The 19,435-nt window shown below is 43.7% G+C and overlaps 1 protein-coding gene across 9 annotated transcripts in view; it reads right to left on the bottom strand.

Moving 5' to 3' along the window:
- The window catches only part of LOC119402066 (putative uncharacterized protein DDB_G0290521), a 44,023-nt gene that overhangs the window by 16,145 nt on the left and 8,443 nt on the right, over positions 1-19,435 (bottom strand). For 3 of the 9 annotated variants that reach the window (XM_037669156.2, XM_049418489.1, XM_037669151.2), the window contains 6 exons: positions 19,312-19,410; positions 16,969-17,082; positions 16,485-16,637; positions 11,834-11,905; positions 10,594-10,652; positions 4,353-6,207 (listed from right to left, as the gene is read on the bottom strand). In XM_037669156.2, the coding sequence (XP_037525084.1) occupies positions 6,109-6,207; positions 10,594-10,652; positions 11,834-11,905; positions 16,485-16,637; positions 16,969-17,082; positions 19,312-19,410 (596 nt within the window). In that variant the 3' untranslated portion in view covers positions 4,353-6,108. Of the gene's footprint in view, positions 1-4,351; positions 6,208-10,593; positions 10,653-11,833; positions 11,906-16,484; positions 16,638-16,968; positions 17,083-19,311; positions 19,411-19,435 lie in introns of those variants that run through there. The other 6 variants (XM_037669155.2, XM_037669154.2, XM_037669153.2 and 3 more) reach the window with 5 other exon arrangements.

Consider the following 19,435-nt stretch of genomic DNA (forward strand, 5'->3'; position numbering starts at 1 on the left):
GTGCCTCTTGACTCACGCAAACGTACTATAAGATGCAGTGTACGTACACGTGATCCAAAATGTTTCTCAGCGGATTTAAATGCGTTAAACACCTTATATTTGCGTTTTCTGCTGCTGTGGCTCCCAGATTTGCGCAAACCTATTATGCCTTCGACTGGTACCAGTACCTTCTCAGAGGAATCCCGATGTCATTTGCTAGCTATTTCCACTAAAAGACATTTATATCAGTCTAAGCATCGATGCTGCCAACAGATAATACAACCCCTTGGTTGCGTGGCATTTCTACCTTCTATATGAGAGTGACGCCACGTTATTGAAGATGTTTCAAGCGAGTCAGTAGAAGGATGCGAAAAAACAAGCTAGGGAAGAGCAAGTGGGTATTCCATTTACTACGACTACAGTTTGGGCGAACCAGAGGGGTGAAGGCAGATGAGGTTTTTCACTCTGCCGGAATGCACTCCCGAAATGTTCGAGCTCCCACAGAATGTGCAAAGTGTAATCGCCACATAACACAATAGGATAAAGAATGTCTTTTGCTGCTGCAGACCAAACAGAGTAGTAGGGCTGTTCTTATGTTAATACCCCTGCGAGTGTAGTATTTTTTATATTATATCAGTTTCATCTTTCATAAAAGGACTAATGCTGTGTTTAGCCTGTAAGAGATTAGCAGGTTGGTTTGGTTCATTTCATTATTTGTAATACGATGGATGATCTACAACTTCCATACCCCAAGTGTATAGCTTTCCGGCATGTAAATCTACATTTTACCGGCGTATTACTGAGTTATTACCAATCATGGACACCGGCATCATGCTGGTTAGGAAGCCGGAACAGGCAAGTGTATGAATTGCCCGCGTGCCCCGTGTGAATGAGTACAGCTATCTTGCAGCTTGCCATCGGTAATAACAAAAAAAAAACGTAATGCGAGTCTTACGCATATTAGAGGACAATTAGCGACATGCACGCAAGTTTGGTTAAGGATTAGCGTAAATATGGCTCCTTCACCTATACTGGCAGTGCGCCTTGCTCCCCCATCGGCCAAACTGTTAGCTTATCAAACATGCGTCCGGCCCAAGTTAGAATACGGCATGCTCTGCTTGGGACCCGCATCAAACTAACCTTACTAAAGCACTTGAAGCAGTGCAAAATCCGCGCAGCTCGCTACATCTATTCAGATTATTCGTTCCACACTAGTGTTACAAAACTAAAATCCGAAGCACATCTTTAAAACTTGGAGCTAAGACGCCTCAGATCTAGGTTGTGCCTTTTTCACAAGTTTTACCATTCCTCTCCTAGCACTTCAATAATCTTGCCTGCTCATCGTCCGTCCTGCCACACGAATCGCACCAAAGCGGTCTACCCACCACCGGCACAGACCGCTGCGCACCTTCGCTCCTTCTTTGTGAACACAGCAAGAGACTGGAACGCACTACCCAGAGATGCTGTGCTCCAATCCAACCCACAAGCCTTCAAGTTGTTCATCGAATCATTGTCACTACATAACAGCCCATCCCTCATGTAAAACCCCTAGCTGGGGTATTTGAAGCATTAATAAAGAAATAAATACAGTGAGGTTACAGATACACTAGTGCAACTCCGTATATTTTGCACTATTTCATCTTGCTTGTCGCAGAAAATATTGGGTATGGGTGCTTGAACGGGGGAAATTCCACTGAGCACATGGATACAGAGCAGTAGCACTGCAGAAGAGTTGAATAAACTCATGAAGGCCTTAGATACAGGGAGCGCATAGATTCAGTGAGGAGAAAAAGAACACACTTGCGAAACTGGCCGGATTGTAGAAGAAATAATGGAGGATATACTTTGCAGGGCATTGTAATGCGCACAGAGCATCCGAAAATAAACTTCGGAACAGTATAATTCGGCTCATGGACAGGCACGTTGACCACGCTTTGTACGCTTATAATGATACTGAAGTATTTTGCTCTATTCCTCCTGCGAGTAGTAGCTAAGGGTTTTTTTAACCCCTTTCAGCCCTGGATTTTTTATTTTCTTCGGAGACATTTTTTGTGTTTGTTTGCCTAATAGTTATGACCTCAGAAGACCACAAACAAAAAAATTGAGCCAGTGGTGCAATTATTAATGGATTTACAGACATGACATCAAATTAGGTCATCAGGGCTCAGCGGTGTGAAATGAGAGAAAATGGCATCTTTTTTCCCGCTATTCACTAGAGTACACAAAATGTGAACCACGCTCCATTTTTCAATGTGATACTCATTGAAACAGCTTCGGTACGTCGACCCGAAAATTGCGCTTAGCCGCCTCAGCTGGCCCGCCACGGCGTCACCGATGACTTCGGTCAAGCTTCTTCTTCACTACGGCTCCCAGCTCCGCAAGCATGTCACCATTTTGATGTCAAACGCAGTGGGGATCATTGAAAGTATTCCCCCAAGAATGGCGAGTTTTGGTTTCATTTCCGAGGTGCTAGGGGAAATGTTGTGTCATGGTGTCAATTGACACCGCCAGGGCCGAAAGGGTTAAGAGGGCTAATTTAATGAACCAGGGAGGCTGATTGTGTAACCATGCTTTAACGAGGCACGTAGGCAAAGAAGGGGTCCACCCCCCCCCCTCCCCGAAATTCGTCCAGTCTTCTATATTCCCTGGCAACTTTTTTTTGTTATGGAAAGACTTTCTTTCGAACAATTAAGCCTTGGGCCCCCATACCCCCCTCCCCCCGAAAAAAAATTCTGGCTACGTGCCTGCTTTAAACTATATGCTCCTGGTTGTACCTACACGCCGTCGCTTCATATTGTCAGATGGTATTGACGGTGATGAAGGCGGCAGTCAACTGGTAGAGACGAAACTCTTGATTGGGTTAACGTGCGACCTGAAAACTAATTCAAAGTATAAGCAAAGCGCCCTCTACATCGATTGCGGCAAGAAACGCTTCATTTTGGGTCAAACATGATCGCATCAAAATAAAGAAATTAGTGCATGTGGCGATAAATATTCGTTTATTTCTCACTGTACATATATGCACTTTGTTTTCAATTCGGTTCCGTAGCCTTGGTTGTGCTGCCACAGAAAGTTGTCACGAGGTATAGTCACCCGCATCGCTAAGTTCTCGCACGTAACCGCACTGTTATGTGAGATTAGAAACTTACCAATGGCAGCAAACTCAGTACTCAAAGTGGCTCTTCGTCTCTGTGTCGCTGTTCTTATCAGTACGTTTTTCTTGTCGTTATACAGAACGCATGATGGAATATGTAATTGTGTAGGGGAAGCAAACAACCGAAAATTATCAAAGCGCCATAGCACTCTTCGAACGTTCGTCGCACACGTCTCCTGCGTAGGACAGGTGGGCGAAAGCGTTTGCGCGCAGGCCACTTTTGTATGCGCGAATGACGAAGCATTTAAATGGACCATTATTAGCTTGCCTTACCGCTGCTTTCAGTATTGTACTTGTGACAAGAACAGCAACAAGAAAAGTGAACTTCCCTGATTTGTAGCTCTCAAAATATATGTAACATTATGTTCGTTGAGATTGCCGATGCTGCTGTTTCGTCTGTATTGTAGTACACGTGTTGAGGGAAAAGCATATTTGCGTCATCATCAGCATCAGCGTACCTCATGTCCACTGCAGAACGAAGGTCTCCCCAAATGACCTTCAACCCACCTTGCCCTGCGCGAACTCGTTCCATTTTATCCATGCAAGATTCCTAATTTTGTCGCCAAGCAATGGTAACGAAAGCAACGTACACATATGCACTAAAGTGACGTATTTCCCACTAATTTTGCTTAATGCTGTGGGCGTGGTGCAGCCGCTTAATGTTCATGGCACATTAACTAGAAGGTGCGAACAATTTAGATATTTGCCATCCAACTTGCTTTAGAAACGCACGGTTGGTCTAGTCACTTCCGTTAACGGAAACTTAGCTTTGTGCATCGTAGTACAAAATAATTTCAACGCTCTTGTATTTTGTGATGCCACTGCCATTGTAGGAGTAAATATTGCAAAACTGGTGCCACTGCGAGAATTATTTTATTGCAGAGGTACATTGCAAGTTCGCTAGCTACAATTTGTAAATTTCATTATAATACAGTAGCTGTGAATGTGCGCATCACCCTGTGTTGTTTTCCTCGTTTCTTCTGGTCCGTGCCCATCGGCAGCGCATCAAAAGCATGAAGTCGTACCAACTAGCCCCTGTTGCCGCCTTATTCGCATTATTTACCCAGTGTGTGTGATTATAATTACGGCTCCTTGTTTTCGGTTTGAAGGGTAGCGCTAGTAGACACGGGCTAGAGGAAGACACACGGACACACAGACGGAAGCGCTCTAGCAACTGGTTTTTTATTGGAAATCTGCTATACATCGCTTTATGGCCACGTAACAATTTCAGCGCACTGACGAATTGAGGAACATAATTTCTTTTTCTGACAACACTATCGACGGTGTGCTGACACATTTCGCCCCTTCTATGATTATACTCTTTGCTTCGATGATTTCTCGAGTGCACTTTTCTTTGTGGCGGCTGATTATGATACAATTTGAATAGACAGGTGAATAACCACAATCATTGCAATGTGCGGTGTTTACTTAACTTGAAATTCGGAGGGTGTTCTTGGAGTTTACTTTTTGGCGGAAATCTGGCGTTTACCGGAGTTCATTTTTCGTAGATCCGGTATTCTCCAAAATCCGGAGTTTAATTTGTATTATATTCAATAATCAAATATCTCACACGAAATGGTATCTAAAGACAAAAACATCAGAACACGCCAAGCGCATTTTCGTTGTCTGGGAGGTTTGAACCCACTAACACAAAGCACACAAGCGCAAATACTTCAATACAAAACATATACCGTACAGTGAAGTAGCGCAGTTTGGACGGGGACAAATGAGACAAGGAGACGACACTCGCTACACTCGCAAGTGAACTTTAGGAAAAAAATATTTCATACATATGCATCCACGCACCCCCCAGCGACCCAGAAATGAACTAGCAGCGCAGTGCTAACTTATCCAAAAACGGATTTTGTGCACACCCAAGCGATAGGACGATCGAGGCATGTGAACTAAGAGTCCAATGAATTCTTATCCAAGAACAAATTCCTGCGCATACTTATGTGATAGAAGGAGGCATGTGCAGCTTATACACTTAGAAAAATAAGATTGCACAAAAATCAAAATAAGAATTATAGGACACAGTTGAAGATAACTGCAAGATTTTCCAGTAGAAACTTACAAGCGCTACAAGCCCAGCTCTGAACCTTACAAAACATCTACGTTTGTGCGTATGACAACCTTAAAGCTTGTTGCAATAGACGCAAGCATACTTCACGAGGTCCGTATATTCCATGTCGCCTGGCGCGTCCCAGGGCTGCCATGGGGCCGTATATGAAGATGTTGTCTCGCGCTCCCGGGTCTCCTGCATGCGCTGACATCTCTCGTTATGTGCACGACAGGCTCATTGTTAAATGTGCGATGGGTCCGGTCTGCGATATACTGTTGACTGGGGGTAACGTTTATATCGGCGAAAACCGGCCGATGTATCAATGACCGCTTAAGACACGCCCTTTCGATAAAGAACGAAACAGGGTTATACTGACCGTTAAAATCGAAGTTTATCGGATAAATTCGAATTGTACAGAATTTTACCGGCGTGCGTTTATCGGATTTATTGGGATTTATCCGAAAACGTGCAGCCCTAATCATAATGCAATTGTTTTTTATGAAATCGAGGATTACATACTTGGCTTTCTGCCGCAAATATTATGCAGCACTTGTAGTAATCAAGATCAGGTACTGCAATTATTCCATCCATCCCACAAGATTCCTAAAAATACTGAGTTGAAGGAAGAAAAAATACACCCAAAATACACACTTCTTTAGAACCTCTATGTGTTGCTTTATATTGATCGTTTGCTGAGGTTATTAAGAAGACGTGGTCGTAATATTTGCGTATGTTTCTTCTTTGCTGATCAGTTCACGCCTAGGTGAAAATTCTCACACAACACGCGATTTTTTTTTTCGTGAATTCGAAATAGTACTTAGTGTACTAAGTTCAACATAGTCACTTTTATATTTGGGTTTGCGCCCTATCTCATTTGAAGCTTCCGGTTGTCGGCCAAGCTGGTTCAACCATTTTACTCTGCTGGTCGCATTCTGAGTATTGGTGGCAGTCTAGGTATTGTTCTCGGAAGTTCAGGAGGCATCCTATAAACAAAAACACTTAGAGGAGGTTCCTGTAAAGAGAAAAATGTACAGGCAAATATTAAACAGAATCATATCGTGAATCTTCTCACTATTCCGAATAAACATAGCATGCCATGAAATAAAAGGAATTGTTTTCTTGTATAAAACTAAAACGAGTGCATTTATATAGTAATGACTTGGTCACCCGACTACTTGTTTCATCAGTTTGACCGACAGCACAAGGTCCATGACTTGTGCTGTACTATGCGTACAAACATTGAGAAACCAAGTGGACCAGTATGGGTATTCGAAATTATACGAGTATATTCAATCACACGCTCTATTCCTCTCTCCAAGCGAGAATGTTATTTTTGTTTGTAATATATCGACAATGTTGCATACAGTGGCTCAGCATCGACATTGTTGTATACAGTGGAGGATGGAGCGCTGAGCTACAGAAAAAAAAACGAGAAAAATGCAACACAAAATTGACTGTTTCTGCGTACTTCATTGAATATAATTTCTACTATCGATTTTTCAAACACTGGGCCACCTGAACGGTGGGAAATACACAGGTATTCCATTGTCCTCGAAAACTCACAGGAGTTTCGCTAGTGCAGCAAACTCTACCTGATGTTAACAATCGTGGACACTTTCCATGTCATTTCTTTTGGGTACGGTACACTTTAGGGGCCCGGACTGTCGCATGCTGTGGTATGCTCTCATCGTGTGCTGTCATCCCATGTCGTCGCATGCCGTTACACATGTAAAACGATGTATAGTATAGCCACGTATAGTGTAGTATTGTAAGAGTTCGAGAAAGGAAGTGAGGCTGGGAACGAGGAAAAAGAGGAGGGGAGAGGTTAAAACAGTATAGTCATGTATAGTGCCACGTGGACAAATTCATGTAAGTGATATAAGTACAGTGATGTAAGTATAGCAAAGGGTCAGGAAAGTGACGGAGCGGAGGATATAGGTGACGGATTGTAAAGCATGGCATATGTATGTGAAGTGCAGCATAGCAAGGCGTGGGAAAGGGAAGTGGAGCGAGAAAAAGAGATGGGAGGATGAGGAGGAGAGTGCTAGAGCCTAGAATAGCCGTGTACAGTATAGCAAGAGGATGGGAAAGGGAAGTCAGGGTGAGGAGGAGAGATCTTACGGGGAGGATGAGGAAAAGGGGGATGGGATGGTAGAGCATAACATGAAGAAAGGGAAAAGGGAAAATAGACAACCACCCGTTTGTGTATAGGGTCGTTGTCTATTTTTCCTTTCTTAACACTTCCGCCACCTTGCGGGATTGCGCAGAACTGATTTGCAATAGAGCATAACATATATGTGTACAGTATAGTACAGCAAGTTGGTCGGAAAGGGAATTCAGGGTTAGGAGGAGATGTTTCAGGCTGAGGAGGAGGGAAAGGAAGTTGGGGTGTAGAGCATAGCATAGCCGTGCGCAATATAGCATAGCAATGAGGTGGAAAGGGGAAAAGAGGTCAGGAGACATTTGAGGGTGAAAAAAAAGGAAAGCATGAGTGGGAGGGTAGAACATATAGACAAGTGTAGTAGTACACATAGCAAGGGGTGAGAAAGAGAAGTGACGGTGAGGATCGGTGATGTGATGAGGAGGAGGGGAGGGTAAATTTTCACCTAGTCATGTGTAGTGCAATGTGGCAAGTGGTGGAAAATGGAAGTGAGGGTGAGGACGAGGGAAAGGAACTGGAGGGCAAAGCATATAGCCTTGTATAATATAGTATGGCATAGCAATTGGATGGATAAGGGAAGTGAGATTGAGGAGGAAGATAAGGAAGATGCAGAGGGTAATGCATAACGTAGTCATGTCTGTAGTATAGTATAGCGAGGGGTGGGAGAGCAAAGTGAGGGTGAGGAGGTCCGATGAGAAGGTGACGAGTAAGGAAAATGAGGGGGAGAGAACATAGCATAGCTGTGTATAGTAGAGTATAGCAAGGGCTAGCAAAAGGAAATTGAGGAGAGATGTGAGGGTGAGAAGGATGAAAATGAATAATGGGAGGGTAAAGCACTGTGGAGCCGTTCGTAGTCTTGTATAGCAATGCTTATAAATGGGAAGTGGGGCTGAGGAGGAGGGATATGATGGTGAGGACGAAGGAAAATTGGAGGAGGGGTAAAGCATAGCATGGTCCTGTGTAGTATAGCATGGCAAGTAGGTGCGGAAAAGGGAAGTAAGGGTGAAGAGAATAGGAGGAGGGGAGTGTGGATCATAGCATAGCCGTGTATAGGACAGTATAGCAAGGGGGAGGGAAAGTGAAGTGAGTCTGAGTAGGAAAGAGTGTTTACTGGATTTAAATGAAGGTTTCCTTTCCCGATGCGCGCCGAGTCGGATGCACGTTTGGATCGCGAGCGCTTGCTTGCCGGGAGCCCGAGCGTCACTGAAGGGCAGCCATATTACTGCATCGCACTTCCTAAAGCTTTCACGCTGTATGCTGCCGCATACATTTTTTATCGTGGTTTGTGCCTTCGAGCTTTTGTGCCTTGAGTCTGCTACACCATGGATTACTGGCACGGTCATAGGGTAATTTCTCTTTACAGTTTTTTTACCTTCGGTATGGCTCTTATCTTTTTTTTGTCATATTGTCATTTTCCACTTGGAACAAAGAGCGGTTTAAAGCCGCTGCTGCTGCTCGCTCTCACTAGCCAAGGAGTAACTAGCGTGTATCTTATGTATTGCAGATTGAGTTCCGATGAACGATATTCACTTATCCTCATTCTGTCAGCGCTGTATTAGGAGAGGTGGTGCTCTTGCGCTTATGCGTTATATTTTGTTAAGGTTACGCAGTCTATGCCATGTTTTCTTCCCAGGTGTCTACCATAACTGCGCAAGACTAAGGTACACCCACTTCTCTAATGATATTTCTTAATGCAACCTGCTTTTCGAGCAGTCCAGATTTTATGTGCGAAAATTTCTTGGCAAAGACAACACACTTTTACTGTCGTATCTATCTATCTATCTATCTATCTATCTATCTATCTATCTATCTATCTATCTATCTATCTATCTATCTATCTATCTATCTATCTATCTATCTATCTATCTATCTATCTATCTATCTATCTATCTATCTATCTATCTATCTATCTATCTATCTATCTACTTGTTGATGGTCAAATTGGGCGTGTTGGTGTGAATCCTGGTGTTGACGAGAAATCAGTGCTTTTAGACGAAGCTTCTATGAGTTACAGATATCGGTGGCCACGGCGGTGGCATAATTTGTGCCAGTGAATGGAATGCGGGTGCGCATAACTAGGTCCTCGAAGGTACACCGGTCACATGGGTAGCCGTGCGCGCCTTTTCCAGATAACTGATGCTTTCTCGATAGTGAAGTCGCCGGCGATCAGCCGTTTCTGATATGGTAATCTCATTTTTTGTCGAGAGCACTTGCCACTTCACGCTGCCAGATTTAATGGTTGTATTTCTTGTTACATTTCATTGTTTCGTGCGTGACCGTCATTTTCGCCTGCAGCAACAGAAGTGTTGCGCTGATGACCACTTGGGAGAACGTTCAATTCCCGGCATGGAGGAAGGGAAACAGATGAAGCGCTGCTTAATGCGATACAAAAAAAGAAACAAAAATGGTAGGCTGGGCACAGACATGCCAAGCTTCGCTTGTCCCTGTTTCCCGGTAGGGTAAGAGCACCTAGTTTTTTGTACTAGTGCCTCACGCCCTAAACTTCTTCAGACTTGACTACTACTTAGAGTGTGCACCAAGCAGTTATCTTGTGCTGGTAGCTGTGCTTCGGTACATTCCTCCGTTGTGTTGTGTAAACAAAGCGCCAGTAGCTGGTCGTTTGAAGTATGCCGCTGTAAACTTGGGCCTCTCTTGCAGTCCATTCTTAATATCTGGTTTCTTTTTTCTTCCTCTTCGTTGTTCGCACTGCGATAGGGAAGCGAGGATGTGGTACGACTGATGAAGTGACTTTTTACCAACCGGAAGATATCTGGTTTTCTCATACCCGCACCGTTGTTTTTATAGGGGCAATGATGAGTGAGATCTGTTCCACTGCGGTTTTGAGTGAATTTTGTATTTTGGATATATCTGATTAGCTTGCAGCAACCTACCAGCATTCTCAAGGTATCTATCTCTGAAATTTTTTTGCTTCTATCCTGACTTTCGGTTGCCGACTCCGGTCCGTTCATTGTGCGTTTCTCTTTTAAAGCCCACATGCTACTATTTTCCAGCTGAGTGTTGGAGTCGCCGTAGGTATCAGAAAATTTCATAAGGCATTGCCTACCTAAACATCTGGGTTGATGTGGAAGTAATGTTCTTTCGTAACCAGGAAAGCTATTTGATTTTTATGCGAGCCTTCGACTCTACTGCATGGTGCTACACCAGGATCGAGTGTAAGAACAACCACATGCGTTCTTTGTTTCAAAGGCCACTATTATATCAAGTTATGTATCTTACGTTAAGCGGTCCTGGGAAGAAAGGGATGTCTTTCTCGTCGACATATAAATAAATTCCTTCTGCAAAGAAAGGGTAAGGGAAATCAGACACGTGAAGTGCATTAACGTTCTCAGAAATTGTGAGAATAAGGATTATTGTCTTCTGAAAGACGATCAAGAGCAGTAACGAAAAAAAGTGATCCAGAATCACAGTAATATACGTTAATGAATGAGAAAAACACTTGACGCACTTATTATAACGTGGTCAGTCTGAGCCTTATCAACCGTACGAGCTTGTGACAGGGCGTTTTTTTTTTCAACAAGCTTTATTCTGTGCCTCAATAAATATATGTGCGCGTTCTATAATTACATGTATTAAAAGAACGACGAAGTATGGTACCTAAAGAATACTTAAGTGCTTCAAAAGAGAAAAGCTTAGGTGCGGGCATTACATTGGATCCTGCTGCCCAATATTTCATTCATTCATTCATTCATTCATTCATTCATTCATTCATTCATTCATTATTTCCTTAAAGTCCCACGAGGGGGTATTACATAAGCGGTTACATGGTCATTCCCACTTTCAGATATGTTGTTAAGCGCGCACCGAGTGCTTATCTGGTGAACATGTCAAGCAGTTAGTTCTTATGTTGGGCAATTTGCTGTGAGCACAATACCAGCAGAGTTACTTCTTATACTGCTCCATTTTACCGATACACAAGCAAACTCTATATTCAATTCGATAGGCTAGTAACGAAGATGAATCCAAGTTTAGGTCATTTAATAGTAGTTCGTACTGAATTACAAAGCCGATGAATAGCTGTGTGCGAAGACGTGCAAAAGACAATAAGGTCCTGTCTTCCAACTGGTCAGTTGCTACACAACAAATTTTTACTATCTCTACATTCTTTTCAAACAACAATCACAAAACACATTCGGAAACTAGAGAGTGTCTGAAACAACTAGTGCGAACCAACTACGTGAAAGAAATTGATAAATATGAGGCTCCCGGCCCGTGTTGTCACCGCGGTATCTTCAGCTCCAACTAATCTTCCCGCCCATAAATGTGTCAGCTACACACTGAATACCTCCACCCCTCAAATTTTGAGCCAGTGTTATCAAATCACTTTCCCCTTCCCCCTCCTGAAAAAAAAGTAGGCACAACGAAAATACGCATGCATAAGCACAAGGCTGTGCGTGTCACTGCAGCCAGTAGATGTAAATAAATGTGCGAGCAGCAAATGCTGTACAGTATAACTCACGATTCCTCCTCCTGGGAGTTGGTTTCACCAATCGGATATCATTCAGTGGTCCCTCCGAGAAGGTTTGAGACACTGCATGAGATGTGACAATCTCTTGTCATATGTAAGCTGCATTTGAAATAGCATAATCAATATTCATTAAAGAATTCAAGTGTGTCTTTTAAGCACGCAGGACTTTTCTCAGCAAATCAAGCTTTCTGTGCATGAGTGTCCTGCAGATCCGCTGCATGTGTGCCGCATCTTTCTAACAAGACATCGTAGAACGCTCGTGGATTAAAATGTATGCTGCCTCATCATCAATCTATTGATAAATGTGATAGTACTTTACCGAGAAATGCATGTACACGGATTTGTCTTGGAGGCACTCAAACACAAGCCAAAATAAATTGTACACTGGCCTCACAAAGTACCTGCCTTGCACACTATCACTCTAACATTGCTACAAACATACCATTTTCTTTTATTGATTACCTCGTAGGTTGAAACATACAAACTATAATTCTCGTACAGCCAGCATACCTTTCTCAGAACACGAAGTAAATGCTCCCTGCCATGTTCTTTTGTAACCAGTTGAAATCAACTATTCAAACCGTCGTGCTATTTACTTTTCCGAATTGTCTTTCATTCAAGAGACGTAGCTTGAAAAATACAAACAAGGAACGTATTGTCCATACGTATCAGCATTCAGAAAAAAAAATCGGCAGATCCCACGCCTTGTGGGAATCGGTTTTATGCGAAGCAGGCAGCCAGTATTTCTATGCGGCATTTTTCGCCCTTGAGCAAAGCGCAAGGAGGTGGATCGACGTGTTTTTGTAAATTGAGGTGTTGTGTGCGCATCGTGGGCTTACCAGACACGCCGACTAAAGCCTCGTTCAGACTGCAGTCGCATCTGTCATAAGTCTCCTATCGCGTAACTGCTGTAACGCCCGTTTACGTTGCTAGCGACGACGAGTGTTCACATTGAGCCCTTCGGTAATACACGATTTTTTACGACGGGCCAATCACCGCTCTGATTTTCCAACATGACGCCGTTGGTCGTAGAGAATGGGTCTTTGACGCAATTCATCGACGAGCAACTCATCGCTGCACAATGAAGGCCCTTCCGCACTCGTCGTGGAACTTGCCGCGAGAACACACATCAACGAACACGGGCAAACCAGCTCCACAGACACGCTGCTACACGTCATGACGCGCATGAAGACGCGGAATCTGGGGATACCGGAAGCCTTGTGAGCGGAAAGTGAAAACCGAAACTGCTTTGCCCATTGGTCGTGCCGTAACGGTCGCATCAGTAGTGGTGGTAAAAGTCGCGGACCCGCCAACATTTACGCCCGAAACGTTACGTACTTTATGCTAAATGCAACAACGTCTGAACAAGCTCATTACGTTGATTAAGTTTACGGTCGCGATCCTCACCGACGATTGGTACGTTGCGCACGCAGTCTGAACACGGCTTAAACTGACGTTTAAATGGTAGCTTATGGGCTGACGTAGTACCGGCACTCACGTTAGAGCACAGACGTCTGTCTTCGAAACGAAGTACATGCGACGGTGCGGTGATGTGAACATCATACGTATCTTTCGTTAGCGTATACTGCTCCGGGGTCCAGCAACGCTTGAATATAGCTTACTGAATCATATAGGAATACAAATGTAATGCTAATTGCAGCGCTACAATAGCGTAGCCAACATTGGAACCACAATTTACGTCAACCAGGCAAGACGCATGTTTGGTGTTTATTGTTTTATTATAAAATTAGATAGCCAGCACTACAACCTCAACTCCGACATTACGCTGCGTTGGATGTTTTTCCGAAGCAGATTCTAGACCTGGTGTGGCTCTGTAGTAGAATACCCGACTGCCACGCAAAATGGATGGGTTTGATTCCTGCTGGGATCTCGATTTCTACGCTTTCGTTCGTCGTGTCAACGCTAACGGTGTCGGTTTTTCTTAACGTTCTCACATTTCAATTACCAAAGTGCGTTCTCTACGTTCCTGGGCAGATATAAACCGTGTACCACGGCCCGTATACCACGTGCCGTGGTATACGGGTATGTGCCACACGTGTCTGAAGGAAAGGGTTTGACGACGTACGCGACAGGATTTTCACGTTATTCATGTTATGACCAGGGAGTCATACTCTTCAATCGCTCTTGCCCTCCCATGCCAATTTTGGTGTACACCAAGTTAAGGAGGCGATCACAATAGCACCCAGACGAAGGCGGCTAGATAGATAGATAGATAGATAGATAGATAGACAGATAGATAGATAGATAGATAGATAGATAGATAGATAGATAGATAGATAGATAGATAGATAGATAGATAGATAGATAGATAGATAGATAGATAGATAGATAGATAGATAGATAGATAGATAGATAGATAGATAGATAGATAGATATAACACTCAAAGTGCCTAAGGTTCGCTAATTAATACTTTGCATTTAAGATTACAATTTCACCGCAACGTCGGAGCAATGAATGCGATAGCAGCAAATTGTAATATTAGACGAAGTAAGGCTGGCAGCTAACTCTTTTGGATCGATCTCGCGTAACTCTACAAAATGCTGGTGTAAAAGAATACGAATACGACCGCTTCAAGGAGAGAAACTCTTTTTGCACACTCTCTTCGCTTTGAGAGCACAGCACGTAGAAGGTATACGAACCATTTACTGATGCCTGCCGAGATAGCGCGTACGCCGGCGACGCCCTTCAAATCAAAGTTCAGTGTTGCTGCTCGAGCGACCCCCCCTCCCCTTCCCCCCACCCGTTCCTTTATGCTCCTTCAAGACGGGCGGGCGTTTCCTCTCTGCTTCAGTAGCAATCAACGGCACACCTTGCACGCGGGCTGATGCTATCGCATGCGCCGTCGTTACAACGGAGATGGTTCGGCTGGTTTCATTTCTGCTTCAGCCGTGGTCGTCGCCCCGCTCGCGCGCTTTTACCAGCTGGTAAAACATACGATGCGCGGGGGGATGTTATCAAGGTGGTCTTCATACGGAACATGACGGCGACGGAATTTACGGAAAGCCCGTATATTCGGAAAGCCCGTCGATGGTGTCTATATAAATGCTATCGCAATAATGAACAATCAATATTTTACAACGTTAATAGTACAGAATGTCAAGGTGTTCTTTACTGTAAAGGATCACACACTGCGGTAGTTGTCACCAGCAGTGGTGACGCCAATTAGGTATATTCCACCATTAGATGCTATTTAGGATCGCAATGAAGTGTTAAACAAATAAAGGTTAGGTGTCACTGGAACAATGTTATAAATATACAGATGCGGGATACTTTACACATTCATCGTTGTTGTGGACGTACTGAAAAGTGTCACGAAATACGCAGTCAGCACGCTTTGGCCCCTTGGATCATTATGTCCATAGATGCTATCTCTCCCATTGCTTCTACAACCGGGCAGTTAATTTTATATCGTTTATTATAGCAGCGTTTCTGCTTGGCGTCTCTTACAGCGTTATTGCTTGGGCATGCCGCGAGGACGTTTAGGTCTTGCACAAACATTACACAGGAGGTGTGCGCTATAATCCTTCTCTAACGTCATGGTACTGACGAGAAACTCCACGAAACCTTGTAGTTCGGTTAATTAAAAAAAATATGGCGTAAAAAAATATTAATGTATGTATAAATTACCAGCAAAGAATACTACATAACGATATATTGGTCACATTTTTACTTCGAACGCCACACTGCGATCCTGAAGCTGCAATATGGTTGAACAGTATTTTTTCAAATTTGCCAACGCGAAGTCACAATACTTCTGTTCTTCACGTTGCCGCAGCATTTTTATCACTTCCTATATGCACTTCTTAATACCAGAATGTCAATACATCCCCCTGAAAGAATCGGTCGTCCTTCACATAAACAATACATAAACAGTATTTTGCAATTTGTACTGCCCGTCCAAAAATGTGATTTGAAACAAGAATTGATAAACTATTGTGGTCATAAGAGATCGGTGCCCGAGAAGAAAGAAAAGTGCTTCGCAGTACTGGGTGAAAGCAACAACTCTGTTTAAACCAAAGTTGGATGCTCCGCGCACAGTCTCCAAATCTTGTTCCGTAAACAATTGCTTGACTAACTACTTCCCGTATATATATATATATATATATATATATATATATATATATATATATATATATATATATATATATATATATATATATATATATATATATATAAGTATATATGTGTATATATATATATATATATATTGTGAAGGTGTTTAATAGACGGCACTCAACGACAATGAGTAATGGTGACAGTCACGGCAAGGCACGAACTCTCTGCGCGAGCGGCGTCCTTTGAGAAAACAAAGAGGACGACCCACTAGAAGGCGCTGGAGAGAGCAGCCCATTACTATGTTCCATGGCTTCGCTACAATATATATATATATATATATATATATATATATATATATATATATCTTACCGGACAATAATTCAATGATTTCAGTCAATACACCTCATTGCAATATTGCAATTATACTGTACTTTGCATTTCACCATCATGACAATTCACTTAGACGTCACAGTTACGTCAGGCGGCAGATTTGCGAATATTTTGAAGTTGTTTGTGTTAAACTAAGTATAACAACTATGTAAAGAAATACGCAATTTCACTGACCTATTCTTTGTGTCCTTGGTCGATTCCGTGCAACATTTTCGTTTAGAGGCTTGGGCGGTTGCGACCCGGGCTTCTGAACCACCGGTCTGGTCGTAACGCTGGGTGCATGGGCAGCTGTGATACCAGGCTCCTTAGGTTCTTTGTTACGTGTGCCTGAGTGAAACAAATGTATTGCTAAGTAAACGTATTCTCAAGGAAAGCATATGCAGTGTACTAGAATTACGACAAATATTTCTACTGCGCAATGGTAGAAATAGCAGCACTAAACGATATGCACAGTGCCTAATTAAGCAATTGCGCATTTAGTATTGCCTGTTTACAGATCATCCGGCACCTCAGCGCCGATATTTTGGTCATTTAGATAAACTTTGTTGAATACTGGAAATTTCATCTGAAACGACTTGTGAGAAATCATTGTACAAAAGCAGCAATATCATAAGGCAAGAACAAAAAGGCCCACAGGATGCATGCCGATCGCGCTGACCTGCTGCCGGTGGCACAGGAGGAATTCCTCCGCCTGGCTGGCCATTCTGTACTCCCGAGACGCTCGTTGTACGTCGTGATGCTTGTGTGTTCCTCACTGAGGTGCTTGTAGAGCCTTATAGTAAAAGAAAATGCTCGTATAGCATCCTGGCACAAGTCTTTCATCGGTAGAAAGTGGGGCTCCATACAAACAATAATTGATAGTAGAAACTTTCATATATGGTCAAGGATTTATTACTCCGAGCATCATACACGTGTTATATTTCTTGTTAAAGTACACAAGGTGTCCGCTCTTGAATTCGTATTTATAACGCTGATTTCATTCACGCGCTCGCTCCCACTAATCTGCTGCTTAGCCAAAGATAAAAACGCGTATTTAATCCTAAATGTTGTGAAACAAGAGCGTGGTTGGAAAGCGAGGGGAAAAGTGCAGTCTATCAAAAGTGCAGTCTATCAACTGAAATTTTATTGGAAAAAGAACATGTACGGAAAGAACTTTTTTCCAGCTACTCATGCCCATTCATAAACACGTGCCCTGTGGCACGTGATGACCTTGTCGCCTGTGGTACACATTGATAGGCTAGGGTACCACAATGAACACGGTTTTAGGAACACTCAAATCTTTGCATGACCGGTTTTGAGTGGTGGGAATTGCGCAATTTGTGTGGCACTTGAAACTAAAGCACTCCAACATAACTCGCCCAAACCACTTGTCCGGTCTCGAGAAGTCGACGTTGAAGAGAGAGAGAGAGAGATAAAAGCGAAGGAAAGGCCCGGAGTTTAACCAGGCTGTAGCCGGTTAGGCTACCAAACACGGGGGGAGGGGGAAGGGGATAAAAAGAATAGAGAGAGCAAGAGGAAAGAGGGAACAAGTAATACGCGCACACACATCACATCAGTGTTCACCGCACACACACAGACAGTCACATGCGAGAAATATTTGACTGAATGTCCTCTGCAAGTATTGGATTCCTTGGAGCCAGTCCTTGCCAGCCTTTTTTAACATCTCTGATTCTAGCCTACTTTTAGACAACCGCAGAGGAACCGATGTCGACGATGAAGCTACCAACACTGATGATGGCCGTGGTGTTGTCATCCCTGATTCATTGAAAGTGCGCTGACATGAGCATGTCGACCTGGCTCTCGGGTGTACCCGGGAATATTTAAGCTGTGTGTACAGCAATTCCGCCCTCCGCTCAAACGATACCAAAATCGGCGCAGTCGGTGACACTTTTAACAGGCAGTGTGTGTAGGATGTGCGGGTGCACATATGTTTGATCTTCTGTGCATAAGGCTATGCCTCCCGCTTGCGAATCCACACGCCCGTTACAGTCGATCCTGTGGTAGGCGTCCACCTCGAAGAAGGGGTCGGTACTGGTTTCTGAAGGTGCTCCAGCGTGAGTGACTACCGCCAGCTCTGAGAGGCGGAGGAAGCTCGTCATCGGAGCACGGACGTATTCATTGACGTACACGAAAAATACATGGAACCCTAGCAGTATACAGCTTGGCTGTTAAATAGATCAAAACCCTTGAAACACAATATTAGGCTGTTGTGTGTTGCACAAGATGTCCTGTGCCACTCGAGACATGATGTAGTGTGGCTTGAATTTCTCTGCTGACCGAGGACGACGACCTGCGTGTTGAGGAGGCATGCGGTGTTCAACATAATATTGATAATAATGATAACTTGCAGCTTTACCACACTGCGCACCTAAGAATACAGTAATATCTGTGGCCAGTATAAATGGTTGACTCGTTTCGAAAAGGCTATATTTTCAAACGTATTACACGTACACACATAATATATATATGAAAGGAACCGTAAGCTCACGAAGTTTATGCATCCTGTACAAATATTGAATGTGTGCCCCTTTGGTGACTCGGCACACGTCCAGACGATAACGAATCTCATTCCACGCATTTTGTAGCATAGTCCTGTCAACTGTCTGCAGTGCAGCACTGATGCTCTCCTTGAGCGCGACTGAGGATTGCGGTAGTGGTGTTACATCCTGGACTATATAATACAAACTTGGTGAGTTTGTCCTTTTATATTGATATTAGGTGGTGTGACGTCATTATTCGGAGAGAAATGGCATCACACCGCCTATGCTTGCCGCGCAGCTCTCTCTCACCCGCCAGGCTGGGCCTACGCTCGCCGCTACGCTCCCTCTATCCCGCTAAGCCCCGCTCTACTACCACCTGCCACGTCTCCACCTCGCATCAACTCTCCCCCAGCACGGCGAAGCTGCACACGACGGAATAAAAAACATAGCAAGGATCTAAAAGCTCCGCTGTCAAGTGGGAAAACTTTACGGAAATGGGCAGTATTTCTCAGAGTACTCACCTGATGCCTGTTGTGCAATAGGTTTCCCGCCTGCCGAGGCGTTATTTTGCGGGACTGAGGGCTTTGCTGTGCTTGTTAAGGAAGTTGCAGATAATGGTACTGCACGGAACATATGGTGGTAATC

This window comes from Rhipicephalus sanguineus, chromosome 8 (assembly GCF_013339695.2).
Source record: "Rhipicephalus sanguineus isolate Rsan-2018 chromosome 8, BIME_Rsan_1.4, whole genome shotgun sequence".
Lineage (NCBI taxonomy): Eukaryota > Metazoa > Arthropoda > Arachnida > Ixodida > Ixodidae > Rhipicephalus > Rhipicephalus sanguineus.